This window comes from Salvelinus namaycush, chromosome 22, assembly GCF_016432855.1.
Source record: "Salvelinus namaycush isolate Seneca chromosome 22, SaNama_1.0, whole genome shotgun sequence".
Taxonomy (NCBI): domain Eukaryota; kingdom Metazoa; phylum Chordata; class Actinopteri; order Salmoniformes; family Salmonidae; genus Salvelinus; species Salvelinus namaycush.
In genome coordinates, this window is record NC_052328.1 from 5,252,477 (window position 1) to 5,267,954 (window position 15,478).

The window sequence follows — 15,478 nt, forward strand, 5'->3', positions numbered from 1 at the left end:
CCACTGGATGTGCCAAAAAGTTATTGTTCACTATAAAATGTAATTTCTACAACACCAACATCTCTCAAACATTGTGGTGGTGTCGGGGGACATACAGGGCATATGGTTGACTACAGCGTGTATGCAGGCAACATATTTTTGATTCGCAAAGACATAGTCACTCGGTGGACATTCGATGTTGCCATTAAGTCATAGATTATCAGATAACATTGGCAATAGGCTAGATTTGTTCCTATTACCAAAGGATTCATTTGAATGTAGCTATAGCTTAAACACAGAGCAAATCTAAGTTTACCTTGTTTGGTGAAAACGTTGTCTAAAATAAACATTTTGACTCTCGGGGCTGGTGATCAATAACGGTAGGTCACAGGCAGGCAAATAAGATATCATCATGGTCTGTGGATACCCGGCTTTCGGTGTGTATCAACTTATTCCGTGTTTATTTTGTTTATGCTTCACAACGCTAAACGGAATGTAGTTAGCTGCCATCTTGAAATTAGGTAATCGGCTCGGCCTGCCCTTATAAATGTGTATGCCCATATTTGGTAGGAAGTCATACCAAAGTTTTGAAGGCACCGATCAATAGCCAAGATACTCAGCTTTCCGCAGACACCCTGCTTTTGGCGATAGGGGCTACCTTCTCATACCAGACTGAATTGAATGGAGAAAAAAAATTACATTTGAGAGTTAACAATTGCACTTGCTGGAATTGTTAAAGCCAGAATAATGTGACTTGCAGGCCTGATGAGGCTTGTAAAACAAGACATTTCTAACACCACTGTGTTATGGTATAATTAGGCCCTCAAATAAAGGCCTTATTATGTATGTATGTAATGTATTGTCATAAATCATAACATTTTAAAGGCCAATAAGGCTGGTTGAATCGTTCATAGAGGGTTCTAGGCAGAACCCTCCAAAGATAAAAGGGTTCTCAGTAGAACCCTTCACAGACGGTGCCAGGAAGAACCTTTAGATGATAAAATGGTTATTGGTAGAACCATTCATAGAGGGTTCGAAGCAGAACCATATACAGGGGGTTCTTTGAAGAACCCTACATAGAGGGTTCTAGATAGAACCCTCTGCAAATGGTTCTACCCAGCAAAAAAAAGGGTTCCCATATGGGACAAACTGAAGAACCCTATGTGGTTCTACTTAGCACCTTTTTTCAAAGAGTGTAATTGACATTATACAATGACAATTTGACAAATTGATTTAGATTGATTATCAATTATTGTTACAATTATCAATGATTATTATGATTTAGATTGATATAAAAATTGTTTATCTAACTGCATGTTTTGTATGGCAGGCTGTTGATCATAAAATGCTTTTCCTGTTTTTCCTGATCTTCTTTTTTTAGCAAAGGGCTTTGGTGTGTGTGGCAACAACTGTTTTTACTGATGTTATTTTGATGTGACTCAACCAAGGGATGAACATATGACACTGTAGGGAAGAGTTCAGACCCCTTCCTTTTTCCCCACATTTTGTTATGTTACAGCCTTATTCTAAAATTGATGAAATAAATAAAAAATCCTCATCAATCTACACACAATACTCCATAATGACAAAGCGAAAACAGGTTTTTATAATTTTTGTACATTTATTAAAAATAGTAAACAGAAATAACTTATTTACATAAGTATTCAGACCCTTTGCTTTGAGACTCAAAATTGAGCTCAGTTGCATGCGGTTTCCATTGATCATCCTTGAGATGTTTCTATAGCTTGATTGGAGTACACCTGTGGTAAATTCAATTGATTGGACATGATTTGGAAAAGCACACACCTGTCTATATAAGGTCCCACAGTTGACAGTACATGTCAGAGCAAAAACCAAGCAATGAGGTCAAAGGAATCATCCGTAGAGCCCCGAGACAGGATTGTGTCGAGGCACAGATCTGGGCAATTGTACCAAAAACATTTCTGCAGCATTGAAAGTTCCCAAGAACACAGTGGCCTCCATTCTGTGTTCTTAAATTCTTAAATGGAAAACGTTCAGAACCACCAAGACTCCTCCTTGAGCTGGCTGCATAGCCAAACTGAGCAATCGGTGGAGAAGCGCCTCGGTCAGGGAGGTGACCAAGAACCCGATGGTAACTCTGACAGAGCTCCAGGGTTCCTCTGTGGTGATGGGATAACCTTCCAGAAGAACAACCATCTCTGCAGCACTCCACCAATCAGGCCTTTATGGTAGAGTGGCCAGATGGAAGCCACTCCTCAGTAAAACGCACATGACAGCCCGCTTGGAGTTTGCCAAAAGACACCTAAAGGACTCTCAGACCATAAGAAACAAGATTCTCTGGTCTGATGTAACCAAGATTGAACTATTTGGCCTGAATGCCAAGTGTCACATCTGGAGGAAACCTGGCACCATCCAAAGGTGAAGCATGGGTGGCAGCATCATGTTGTTGGGATGTTTTTCAGTGGCAGGGACTGGGAGACTTGTCAGGATCAAGGGAAAGATGAACGTAGCAATGTACAGAGAGATCCTTGATGAAAATCTGCTCCAGAGTGCTCAGGACCTCAGAATGGGGGCGAAGGTTCACCTTCCAACAGGACGACGACCCTAAGCACACAGCCAAGACAATGCAGGAGTGGCTCCGGGACAAGTCTGGCGACACCTGAAAATAGCTGTGCAGAGACACTCCCCATCCAACCTGATAGAGCTTGAGAGGATCTGCAGAGAAGAATGGGAGAAACTTCCCAAATCAGGTGTGCCTAGTTTGTATCTTCATTCCCAAGAAGATTCGAGGCTGTAATCGCTGCCAAAGGAGCTTCAACAAAGCATTGAATAAAGGGTCTGAATATTTATTTAAATGTGATATAATTTTATTTTTTTATACATTGGCAAACATTTCTTAAAACATCTTTTTGTGTAGTCCTTATGGGGTTTTGTGTCTAGATTGATGAGGGACAAAACGATTTAATCCATTTTAGAATAAGGCTGTGAACGTTACAAAATGTGGAAAAAGTCAAGGGGTCTGAATACTTTCCAAATGCACTGTACATATCTAATCTAACCTTTTATCCGATACTTTTTGTAGAAAAATCTCAAGTGATTGAATAGACGCACCCAGACATGGATTTTGTCATTGTGTCCTCGCCATAGGGACCTGGACCTGCTGCCCATACAGGAAGTGGAGAGTGAGCTCTGTGCCCCTGAGAGGATGAGAACAGTGGAGAGAATGGTGGATGAGTTGTCTCAGGCTTTGACTCAGCCCTTTCCATGGATGTAGTCACGTTAGTACAAAACTTTACTCCTTCTCATTGAAACCGACCTTCACATAGCAATTGTTTCTCTTGATGCTTTTTTTTTTTCATTGGTAAGAGAATCTGCATTAGGAATGAATGGTATGTGGTCATGTACTGTAGACGTTTTATGGTCGTACATGTATAATTTATAGTAGTATGCTGTTCATATGTTTTTAATGCATTGCATATCCATGGTGCATTGACTATGATTGTCTATCTGTAGATCTAAGAACACTGACATTGGACTCCAAAACATCCCATCCGAAGCTGGAGGTGTCAAGGGACAGGCTACAGGTGTGCTGGAACACGCAGCCCATTGGAAAGGACCGATATGAGTGTTATGACTCCAGTGTCCTCGCACAGGAGTCCTTCTCCACTGGCCTGCATTACTGGGAAGTCATTGTCCATGAGAACCCCTATTGTCTGATTGGTGCAGCCAATGGGTCCATCCCCAGTAGAGATTGGAGAATGGACCAGACTCAGGACTTGACCAACCTGGGTTTAGCAAGGTGAACAAGGGATCTTTCTGCATCTACCATGGGCATGGACAGTACTTGACATGTCATGACTCCCATGAGATGTTAGTCTTTAGGGGGAAGGAGTCCAAAAGCTGGACCTAATGGCTGACGTCCACAAGGGAGAGCTGTTGTTTTATAATTCAGATACACTGATCCTGCTCCACCGTTTTTCTGTGCAGCAGTGTGTGGGGCCTCTACCCTATGTTTAACCCCTGTATTGATGTGAACAGAGAGCCACTCACCCTGTTCTGTCTAAGAGATGACTCAGAGAGGTCTGTTAGCAGCACTGAGGCTGCACAACACCCACTAGCCTTGTTAAACCAGCCTGCGTCTTGTGACAGCTCGTACTTTGCTTCACTTCATGTGTCAAACGAAACGAAAAGTGAGTGCAGCAGTCAGTCTGCTTGACCAGGCTAAACACCCACAGTCCTAAGTTCTGACTCTCAGTGTACTGTATGTCCCTCTGTCCTTTGGTCATCTGTTTTATATTATTTTAAGACTTTGGTGTACTCCACTTGTACTTGAAACGAACAAGTATACTACTGATCATTAAACCACATATTATTCACCATGAAAGGTTCTGTGCTTTCCTTTTATAGACCTATACTTACTACCTAGTTTTCTCTCATTATCACTACAAGTTTTTCCAAGAATACCATTGTAAAAAATAATAGAAACAGTATTCAGAATCCCCATCTTTGCAGGAAGGTCCATAGAGGGACGTTTAATGGTTTTGTTCTCTTATAGTCGTCGGTCATTTTATATCCTGGAATGACAGCATGTCAGCTATGTTCAAAATATAAATCAATGATTACTCAGTAGCGGTCCAATTAAGAGACACCTATTTTAGCACTTGCTACCGCAGGGTTTTTGTGATAAACTACCGCTAGAAGACACTAAAGCACCATGTTGCATATGCATTGCGGAATTGTTCTGCCAATACCGTGCCGTGATCTAACTTTTCAATGCCTGCAACTATATGGACTGGCATAGCCCAGCTATGCTGCTTGTGTCTTTGACTTGATCCAGTCAAGGTAGTGGGAGACCCGTGCGTAGACCCCAGGCTTGTTCTTCAACCCACACTGGTCTCCCCAGCTCACGATGCCGTAGATGAAATGGGAGCCCTCCTTGTTACACGTCAGCGGCCCTCCAGAGTCACCCTGTCAGTCACACGGAGTGTTCATTAAACATGTTCAAACCATTCAATACCAAACACACAAAGTCATCTCAATCCAATCGTGATTCAAACCCCCAAAACGATGCTTTACGTGATATCATACCGTACTCAGTCAGAGTTAGTCTCAAAGCACCTCCCAAACACAGCATTGAGTCTCAATCCACCCCAATCAACTCACTGACCTGGCAGGAGTCCACTCCTCCCTGCTGGTAACCGGCACAAAACATGGTGTTGTCTATGGCGCTTCCATAGACTTTGCTGCTTGAGCAGCTCTCCTGGCTGATCAGCAGCACCTGGGCATCCAGTAGGTGGTTGGAGCCGTTGTCAGCTACGGGGGAGCAGAAGAGTGATAGTGAAGGGAAAATAATAGTTCACACACTGAGGACTTCTAGAAAGTAGAGAAAGAGAACAACAAGTATATAACAGATGATAACAAGCACACACAAAATACCCATGAAATATGATCCGATTCCGTTTGATTGAATTCAGTTACATTTTGATATAACACATGACTAGTGTACATGCACATGATACGAGTAATATAATTAAATAAATATGCTGCGGGCATGATGACAACATAGGTATATGCACACTGTACATGAACATCAGGATGCAGTTGAGCCTGCTCTTACAGTCCTCAGTAGCGCCCCATCCAGAGATGGTGCATTCAGTCCCATCAGAGAATGTGCTATTAGGCAAGCAGGCTGCCTTCACAAACTGGCTCTCTCTGGCACAGCGACCATCTGTGGCTTTCAGCTTCAGCACCGCTTTGGGTCAGAAAGGAAATGTATATTATGGTACATTGACTTTGCAGTCACTAAAATATAACAATCAGGGATGGAATTTCATTTCAATTTCAGAAGTATTTGAATTGGGATTTCTTCACAGTTACAATGTAAGCAATGATTGAATCATATTGCACGTGATATAAAACATTCAAATATAATATGGGAACATGTTTTTTTTAAAGGAGGTAGAAATGTATAGAGCCATATAAAATATAAAGTATAAATAGGATCAATTTAATTTATATGCAGTCAATTATATTCAAAAAGGTTACTAAAATGATTATTCCAATTGTTCCTTATTTGAATTGGAGATTGGAGTTTTTCGGTTTTCTTCCTCAATTGACCTGAATTGAAATGGAATTGATCCCAACCCCCAATAACAATAAACCATCCTTAAGGAAATCCTGACATGCAAACTACAGTAAACAGAGCTTTGAGAAACAGCAAGTGCATATATCACCTATGTCATTGTAAACAGCTCTGGATGTCTCCTTGTAATTCTCATGCCGTGTGGCTTTCTCCACTGTGATCGTCTGCCCAATGGGCACATCCTTTCCTAGAGTCAGACTCCCAGCCACCACCTGCATCTGGTCCTTTGGATCACTGGTCCAACACAAACACAATGTAGGGTTGCAAAAAATCACTTGCGGTGATCCGTGGAATTGATATACACTGCATTCGGAAAGAATTCAGACCCCTTCACTTTTTTCACATTTTGTTACGTTACAGCCTTATTTTAAAATGGATTAAATTAATTTATTTCCTCAACAACCTACACACAATACCCCGTGAATAGTTTTCATGAAATTCTTAGCAAATGTATTAAAAATTGAAAACAGAAATACCTTATTTACATAAGTATTCAGAAAATTTGCTATGAGACTCTAAATTTAGCTCAGGTGCATCCTGTTTCCATTGATCATCCTTCAGATGTTTCTACAAATTTATTGGAGTCCATTCAATTGACTGGACATGATTTGGAAAGGCACATCTGTCTGTATAAGGTCCCACAGTTGACAGTGCATGTCAGATCAAAAACCAAGCCATGAGATTTAAGGAATTGTCCGTAGATCTCCGAGACAGGATTGTGTCGAGGCACAGATCTGGGGAAGGGTACCAAAACATTTCTGCAAAATTGAAGGTTCCCAAGGACACAGTGGCCTCAATCATTCTAAAATGTAAGATGTTTGGAACCACCAAGACTCTTCCTAGAGCTGGCTGCACGGCCAAACTGAGCAATCGGGGGAGAAGGGCCTTGGTCAGGGAGGTGACCAAGAACCCGATGGTCACTTTGACAGAGCTCCTGAGTTCCCTTGTGGAGATGGTAGAACCTTCCAAAAGGACAACCAAAAATGCACATGACAGCCAGCTTGCAGTTTGCCAGGAGGCACCTAAAGAACTCTCAGACCATGAGAAACAAGATTCTCTGGTCTGATGAAACCAAGATTGAACTCTTTGGCCTGACAACCAAGCGTCACACTCATCACCTGGCCAATATCAACCCCTACGGTGAAGCATGGTGGTGGCAGTATCATTCTAAGGGAATGTTTTTCAGAGGCATGGACTGGGAGACTAATCAGGATTGAGGGAAAGATGAACGGACCAAAGTACAGAGAGATCCTTGATGATAACCTGCTCCAGAGCGTTCAGGACCACAAAGGTTCACCTTCCGATAGGACAACGACCCTAAGCACACAGCCAAGAAAACGCAGTGTGAAAACGCAGAGTGGCCAAGAAAACGCAGAGTGGCTTCAAACAAGTCTCTGAATGTCCTTGAGTGCCCAGCCATATCCCGGACTTGAACCCTATAGTACATCTCCGGAGAGACCTGAAAATAGCTGTGCAGCGACGTACAACCTGACAGGGCTCGAGAGGATCTGCAGAGAAGAATGGGAGAAACTCCCCAAATACAGGTGTGCCAAGCTGATAGAGTCATACCCAAGAAGACTCGAGGCTGTAATCGATGCCAAAGGTCCTTCAACAAAGTACTGAGTAAATGGTGTGAATACTTATGTAAATGTGCTAGCAGTTTTTGCTTTGTCATTATGGGCTATTGTGTGTAGATTGATAAGGGAAAAAGCTATTTCATCCCATTTTAGAATAAGGCTGTAATGTATACACTATGTCAGTGGTCTATATTGTATGGGTTCATGCGTTGGTCCTTATGGATGCATGTGTATATACAGTACCTTCAGAAAGTATTCACACCCCTGACTTGACTTATTCCACATGTTGTTGTGTTACAGCCTGCATCCCGAGTGGCGCAGTGGTCTAAGGCACTGCATTTCAGTCCAAGACGCATCACTGCAGTCCCTGGTTTGAATGCAGGTTGCATCACATCCGGCTGTGATTGTGAGTCCCATAGGGTGGCACACAATTGGCTCAGCGTCGTCTGGGCTTGGCCGGGGTAGGCCGTCATTGTAAATATGAACCTGTTCTTAACTGACTTTCCGAATTAAATGAAGGTAAAACAAGTGTAAAAGGGATTAAACTGAGATGTTGTGTCACTGGCCTACACACAATAGTCCATAATGTAAAAGTGGAATTATGTTTTAGAAATGTTTACAAATTAATTAAAAATGAAAAGCTGAAATGTCTTGAGTCAATAAGTATTCAACCCCTTTGTTAGGGCAAGCCTAAATATGTCCTGGAATAAAAATGTGCTTAACAAGTCACATAATAAGTTGCATGGACTCAGTCTGTGTTCAATAATAGTGTTTAACAAGATTTTTGAATAACTGCCTCATCTCTGTACCCCACACAAACAATTATCTGCAAGGTCCCTCAGTCGAGAAGTGAATCTCAAACACAGATTCAACCACAAAGACCAGGGAGGTTTTCCAATGTCTTGCAAAGAAGGGCTGATGGGTAAAGTTATTAATTACACTTCGGATCGTGTATAAATACAACCAGTCACTACAAAGATACAGGCGTCCTTCCTAACTCAGTTGCCGGAGAGGAAGGAAGCCGCTCAGGGATTTCACTATGAGGCCAATGGTGATGTTAAAACTGTTACAGAGTTTAATGTCTGTGATAGGAGAAGACTGAGGACGGATCAACAACATTGTAGTTACTCCACAATACTAAACTAAATGACAGAATGAAAATAAGGAAGCCTGTACAGAATAAAAATATTCCAAAACATGCATCCTGTTTGCAATAAGGCACTAAAGTAAAACTGCAAAACAAATGTGACAAAGAAATTAACTTTATGTTATGTATACAAAGTTTTATGTTCGGGACAAATCTAACACAACACATCACGAGAGTACCACTCTTCATATTTCCAAGCATTGTGGTGGTTGTATCATGTTATGGCTATGCTCGTCATTGGCAAGGACTAGAGCGTTTTTTAGGATAAAAATTAATGGAATAGAGCTAATAGAGCTAAACACAAATTCCTAGAGGAAAACCTGATTCTGTCTGCTTTCCAACAGACACTTGGAGACAAATTCACTTTTCAGCAGGACAATAATCTAAAACACAAGGCCAAATACACACTGGAGTTGCGACATTGAATGTTCCTGTGTGGCCTATTTACAGTTTTGACTTAAATCGGCTTGAAAATCTATGGCAAGACTTGAAAATGGCTGTCTAGCAATGATCAACAACCAACTTGACAGAGCTTGAAGAATTTAAAAATAATAATGTGCAAATATTGTACAATCCAGGTGTGCACAACTCTTAGAGACGTACCCATTAAGACTCACAGCTGTAATCGCTGCCAAAGGTGATTCTAACATTTATTGGGTGTGAATACTTCTGTAAATTGGGGTTTTCTGTATTTCATTTTCCATACATTTGCAAACATTTAAAAAAACATGTTTTCACTTTGTCATTATGGGGTATTGTGTGTAGATGGGTGAGAAAAAAAATATTTGATCCATTTTCAATTTAGGCTGTAACACAACAAAATGTGGAATAAGTCAAGGTGTATGAATACTTTCTGAAGGCACTGCATTATAGTTATACTCACATGCAGTGGCCGGCAGTCAGGGCCCAGCAGCTATCGATGAGCACCGCTCCACAGATGTGCCTGTATGCCTGGCTGGAGCCCTTGGGTCGGACCTGCAGGGATAGCTGCCAGGGCTGGGCTCCAGGGACGGCCTTCAAGCCTCCGTAGATCCTGGTGATGGCCTTCTTCGGCTGGGGCTTTCCACAGCTGGTGAACTGCTTATCAGAGGTGGGGCTAGCTGTGGTCTGTCGTGGGACTCCACTGGGCTTTGGCGCTGTAGGTTTCTCTGGACCTGCTGAGGGTTTGGCCGGTGTTGGTTTAGGCTTGGGTGTTGTGGTAGTAGTTGTAGTAGTGGGTTTGGGACGAGTAGTAGGCTTGGTAGTTGTAGTAGTTGTAGTAGTGGGCTTCGGACCAGTCGTAGGCTTGGGACCAGCATCTGTTGTGACCATGGCTGAAAAATTCAGTACAACTTTACTCGTGCTTCTACATCTGCATTGCTTGCTGTTTGGGGTTTTAGGTTGGGTTTCTGTATAGCACTTTGTGACATCGGCTGATGTAATTTGTGAATACATTTGATTGATTTGATTGACTTATCCACGCGGGAGAAACTATTTGGCCTGATGTTCACTTCCTGTACATATAGGCAGCTGTCAGAGATATGATATTTAAGGCTGACCTGTGGGCTTAGCACACTCCCTGACGCCACAGTGATCCCACAGCAGCACCCGCCCTCTTCTTATGAAGCACCATGGCTGAGTGTCACCATCTGGGTTTCTGGACCAGTCAATACACAACAGTAAACAACAGTGTATAAGTTTCTAAAACAATATGTTTGAGTGTGAGAGAGATAAGTATACACTACCGTTCAAAAGTTTGGGGTCACTTAGAAATGTCCTTGTTTTTGAAAGAAAAGCAAATTTTTTGTCCATTAAAATAACATAAAATTTATCAGAAATACAGTGTGGACATTGTTAATGTTGTAAATGACTATTGTAGCTGGAAACGGCAGATTTTTTATGGAATATCTACATATGCGTACAGAGGCCCATTATCAGCAACCATCACTCCTGTATTCCAATGGCACGTTTCAAAAAAATATATATATATTTTTTTAACCTTTATTCAACTAGGCAAGTCAGTTAAGAGCAAATTCTTATTTTCAATGACGGCCTAGGAACAGTGGGTTAACTGCCTGTTCAGGGGCAGAACGACAGATTTGTACCTTGTCAGCTCTGGGATTTGAACTTACAACCTTTCGGTTACTAACATGTTGTGTTAGCTAATCCAAGTTTATCATTTTAAAAGGCTAATTGATCATTAGAAAACCCTTTTGCAATTATGTTAGCACAGCTGAAAACTGTTGTGCTGATTTAAAGAAGCAATAAAACTGTCCTTCTTTAGACTAGTTGAGTATCTGGAGCATCAGCATTTGTGGGTTCGATTACAGGCTCAAAATGGCCAGAAACAAAGGCGTTCTTCTGAAACACGTCAGTCTATTTCTTGTTCTGAGAAATGAAGGCTATTCCATGTGAGAAATTACCAAGAAACTGAAGATCTTGTACAATGCTGTGCATTACTCCCTTCACAGAACAGCGCAAACTGGCTCTAACCAGAATAGAAAGAGGAGTGGGAGGCCCCGGTGCACAACTGACCAAGAGGACAAGTAGTTTGAGAAACAGACGCCTCACAAGTCCTCAACTGACAGCTTCATGAAATAGTACCCGCAAAACACCAGTCTCAACATCAACAGTGAAGAGGCGACTCCGGGATGCTGGCCTTCTAGGCAGAGTTCCTCTGTCCAGTGTCTGTGTTATTTTGCCCATCTTAATCTTTTCTTTTTATTGGCCAGTCTGAGATATGGCTTTTTCTTTGCAACTCTGCCTAGAAGGCCAGCATCCCGGAGTCACATACTATACCGATCTTATCTAAAAGGATAAACTGATCCTACATCATCACTCATACTCTGAGACTCTATGTGAATATGGGCCCAGACCTGCAGAAGTTATGAGGGCCTAGTCCATCGTCATCCTCAAAGTCATTGAAGGGATCAGAGCCTTTCTCCAGGATGAAATGGGAGTTCCAGTAGAGACATTCCTCTCCATCATCTGTCTCACTCACGTTGCCGCGATATGACTCCCCGTCATCCTTGAGCTTGTAACAGTCATCTGGGCCTAGTCAAGATTATGACATTTACATCCAGTCAGTATATCAGGAACGGTTTGACCATTCTATTTAAATTCTGTCAATTCAGTAAACTGAAATTCCAATTCCATTTTTTTCAACAAATGTTGGTTTAGTTCCTGAAATAGATGTGAACCCAACTCTGTTGGCTGACTGAAGAGCTGGAATGTACTGTATATATTTACCAACATTACAGAAACGTCCACTGAAGCCTTCTGGGCAGAGGCAGTCAAAGTCCATGCCGTCCTTGACGCACAAGCCTCCATTCTTACAGGGGTTAGGCTGACACACCGCAACTGGAAGAGAAATGTGATTACAGAAACATCCTGCTTAGCTTAAAATGACCAAGAAATTCCACAGTACACATTGCTATTTTCTCACATTACCCCAAAAAATGAAAGAGGATAATAATTTGATTCATTTGTGAGGACACTCATCATTCACTTCAGAGGCAAGAGGTCAGGAGGGCTCTCACGTGATTTGCAGTCTGGGGGCAGGAAGGGCTGCTTGCACTTGCACGCGTAGAAAGGTGGTTTAGAGGTCAACACGCACTCGCCACGGCCACACGTGCCCCTATTACACCTTTTGGGCCCTGTAAGAACCATTCAGATTCACATCAGTTTATTTCTCACTACATCTGACTGTATCCACAAGGCAAATGTGGCATAATCATTTTTGGTGTAAAAACTATTTAATATCTACTATACAAGCCAAGAACTATAGTACAAAGCTTTTTCAATTCATGTAGCCTCTTTTCCCTTTCCTACCTTTCTGGCACTTCTTGCCCTTGAATGGCTTGGGGCAGTCACATTTGAACCTTCTCTTTCCCTTCTCCTCACACACACCGTTATTGAGGCAAGGGTTTGGGTTGCATTGGCCTGCAATATGAACAAGACAAGGGGAGGAGGACGACTTTTACATAAGCAGTTTCAAACAGTGATTGATTTTAGACTCAGCATCGACTTTAGACTCAGTCTGTATAGACGTTCTTGTATCCTCACAATTGTATGTCGTAGGACATATCTACAGTGCAAACAACTTTGTTGTTGTTTTGACAGTATTATACAATAAAACTAACAGTAAAGTAACATATTCATTATTTACAGTTAATTGCTGTAAATGGCAATGCACTCTGGGGGATTCTAGGCGTAAACAGTAAATTATACTGTAAATCCCAAAGAAATGTTGGTTCAACAGTACATTACTGTAACTGCATAGCATTATGGGATTGGCAACTTGCAACTTTTTCAAATAATTCTGAGTGATAGGATTGAGAGACATCAAGGTCTGAAGTGAACCAACCAAACAGGGTGTATACAACATTTATATGATTTACAAATTTAATTACACCGAATATTACAGTGTAATGAAAACATTACATTTTTACAGTACGGTCAATTTGTAGATTTATCAACAGTAAAATACTTTGAAGCATTATACTGCACCATACTGTAAATTATTGTGCATTGTGGTAAAATATTGTGGGCCGGGAAAGAATTGCTGTATTTTGAATGGTACTGTAATTCCACCCCACATAATACATTACCGTAACATATTTTTGGAGTACCAAAAATCCTTTGACCACTGGTGGTTGCGTGGTATAGTTTTTCTGGCTCATGAACATATTCTGTAGCGTGACTTGTAAGATGCTACATTTGTGCCACCTTAACTGCTGTACCAATTTCACTGATGTGTGGTAGTAGTGCCCCAACAATTAAATGTGCATAGGGGAAAGATCGGAGTGGCAGCAAGTCTCAAACCTTTAATGGTTGAGTATTTGACATGTCCTTTGGTCTGTTTTGCCATGTATTCACTACTAGTTTGGAAGCCGTTGTTTAGTCCTCTAGAAGTGCAATTGATAGAAAAGACCAAACAAGACTTCCAAACTGCCATTCATTGATATGCTGTAATATGTAAACACATTGCCAATCGCATACAATTACGGTAATATACTGTAAAATGCAAACCCCATCTCCTCTAAATGATTTTAATTTGTTCATTTATTCATTTTAATTACGGTTAAAAGATTACAGTAATGCACTGTACAGCTGTTTTATGTTAACTTACAGGCAGCCAGTTGCCTGCAAGTTAGCATTAAAACAACAATATAAAATATCCCAATATCAGTATTGGTAACAATACTGTAACACGGTAACATGCTGTACCTTTTTTTTACAGTAACCTTCAGGCAACTGGCTGCCTTTAAGTTACGGTTAAAACAGCAGGAAAGGTTTTAGAATGTAGTGCATGTCATAAGACAATTTCTTCTTCATATCTCACCATCTGGTTCTTGGAGTTCATAAAGCCAGTCAGGGTCATCACTATCGTCCTCACCTGGTTCATCTACGATCTCAAAGAATGGGTCTAGAGCGGAGATACACTGTCAAATATTGTAGTGTTACATGGTCTAGCTCTCCCTCTCTCTCTTCCCCTCTCTCTCTATGTCTGTGTGTGAAAGCATATTGTGAAAGCCTACACTATTGTGCATTATGAATAAATAATATGAATAAATATGAATATTAATAATATATGAATTTAAAAAAATGCTTACCCTTCAGAATATCCTCATGTCTTCTGTACTTTCTTTCAGGTTTTTTGGTGTGTTTTTCCTGTTTTGGATGTTTTCCATGCTTCTCTTGTTTATGTAACTGAATAAAAGATGTCATCATTCTTCTTTCAACCAAGTAACATTATGGATAGTAGTAGCATTTACTACATTTGTGTTTTACCAGTGCAACAGTAGGCCTAATGCAAGCACTCATGCGATATTTGCCAAACTGCAAAACTTGTAAACAATCATTTCATCTAGGAATTATATTGACAACACATCTTTTATATTTTATTAAACACAACAAAATAAACAATTAAACAACCGGAAAAATGTTGTAAGGGAGAGCAAACACATTCGACAGGCATCTACTCTAAACTCGCAACCGAGTCTATCACCCTATTATTCCTGATATTTACTGCAAAAGAAAATCAAATGAGTCGAATACCTACTTGAACAGGTAGAATGAGCAATACAAGGAAGAGGCAGAAGAAAAGAGGCTTGGAGTTCATGATGGCAGTGATTGTGTGCGGCGAGAAGAGAAATTCTGTCAGATCACCCACATCATTTCCCAACCGTTTGTGTAGGAAGACTAACCTTTGTATGTACAAAGTGCTTTGGCATCTAGGTCTCTCACCGCACACTACCGTTCTATTGACTAAGGGGGTGTCAGTCAGAGGGGTTTTTTTTCATTTAAAGAGAGCCTACCTTAAAACACATGTAATAAACAAACATACACATTATCTGCAACTCTAACGGTAAGTGATAGTAAAAATTTGGGGAAAAACAGCAATCGTCTGCTGAGGGGATAATTTAAAAGAAAACAGGAGCAAACATTTAGTGCAGGTGACACTGAACTAGATTTGTTTGTGAAAATATAGTTAGCACATAGGACTAGTCATTTACCATTGGAGCTCAGAGATCCTATTTACAAAGAGAGATTGTTTTTTGTTTTGAGTGTAGACTTTGGATTCACATCACATGTTAGCTGTGTAGGCTACTCTCCAGGGGCATGAAGTGTATTTTAGGCCAAATCTTCCTTCCGATAGCTAAAACCACT

The 15,478-nt window shown here is 41.0% G+C and overlaps 1 protein-coding gene across 3 annotated transcripts; it reads right to left on the minus strand.

Annotated features, from left to right (window-relative positions):
• Positions 1-3,259: 3,259 nt before the first annotated feature.
• habp2 (hyaluronan binding protein 2) lies at positions 3,260-15,034 on the minus strand. Of its 3 annotated transcripts, none has more exons than XM_038960244.1 (13): positions 14,871-15,032; positions 14,422-14,518; positions 14,151-14,234; positions 12,638-12,748; positions 12,346-12,462; positions 12,056-12,166; positions 11,683-11,860; positions 10,366-10,463; positions 9,711-10,125; positions 6,195-6,337; positions 5,579-5,713; positions 5,129-5,274; positions 3,260-4,929 (listed from the first exon to the last, which is right to left on the minus strand). In XM_038960244.1, exons 1-13 carry the CDS (start codon positions 14,928-14,930, stop codon positions 4,768-4,770), a joined length of 1,857 nt encoding a protein of 618 aa, XP_038816172.1. In that variant the 5' UTR covers positions 14,931-15,032; the 3' UTR covers positions 3,260-4,767. The 3 variants fall into 3 exon arrangements, with proteins under 3 accessions (XP_038816172.1, XP_038816171.1, XP_038816173.1); XM_038960243.1 differs by having other exon boundaries at positions 9,711-10,140; XM_038960245.1 differs by lacking the exon at positions 3,260-4,929 and having other exon boundaries at positions 5,238-5,334; positions 5,545-5,713; positions 9,711-10,140; positions 14,871-15,034.
• Positions 15,035-15,478: the final 444 nt, after the last annotated feature.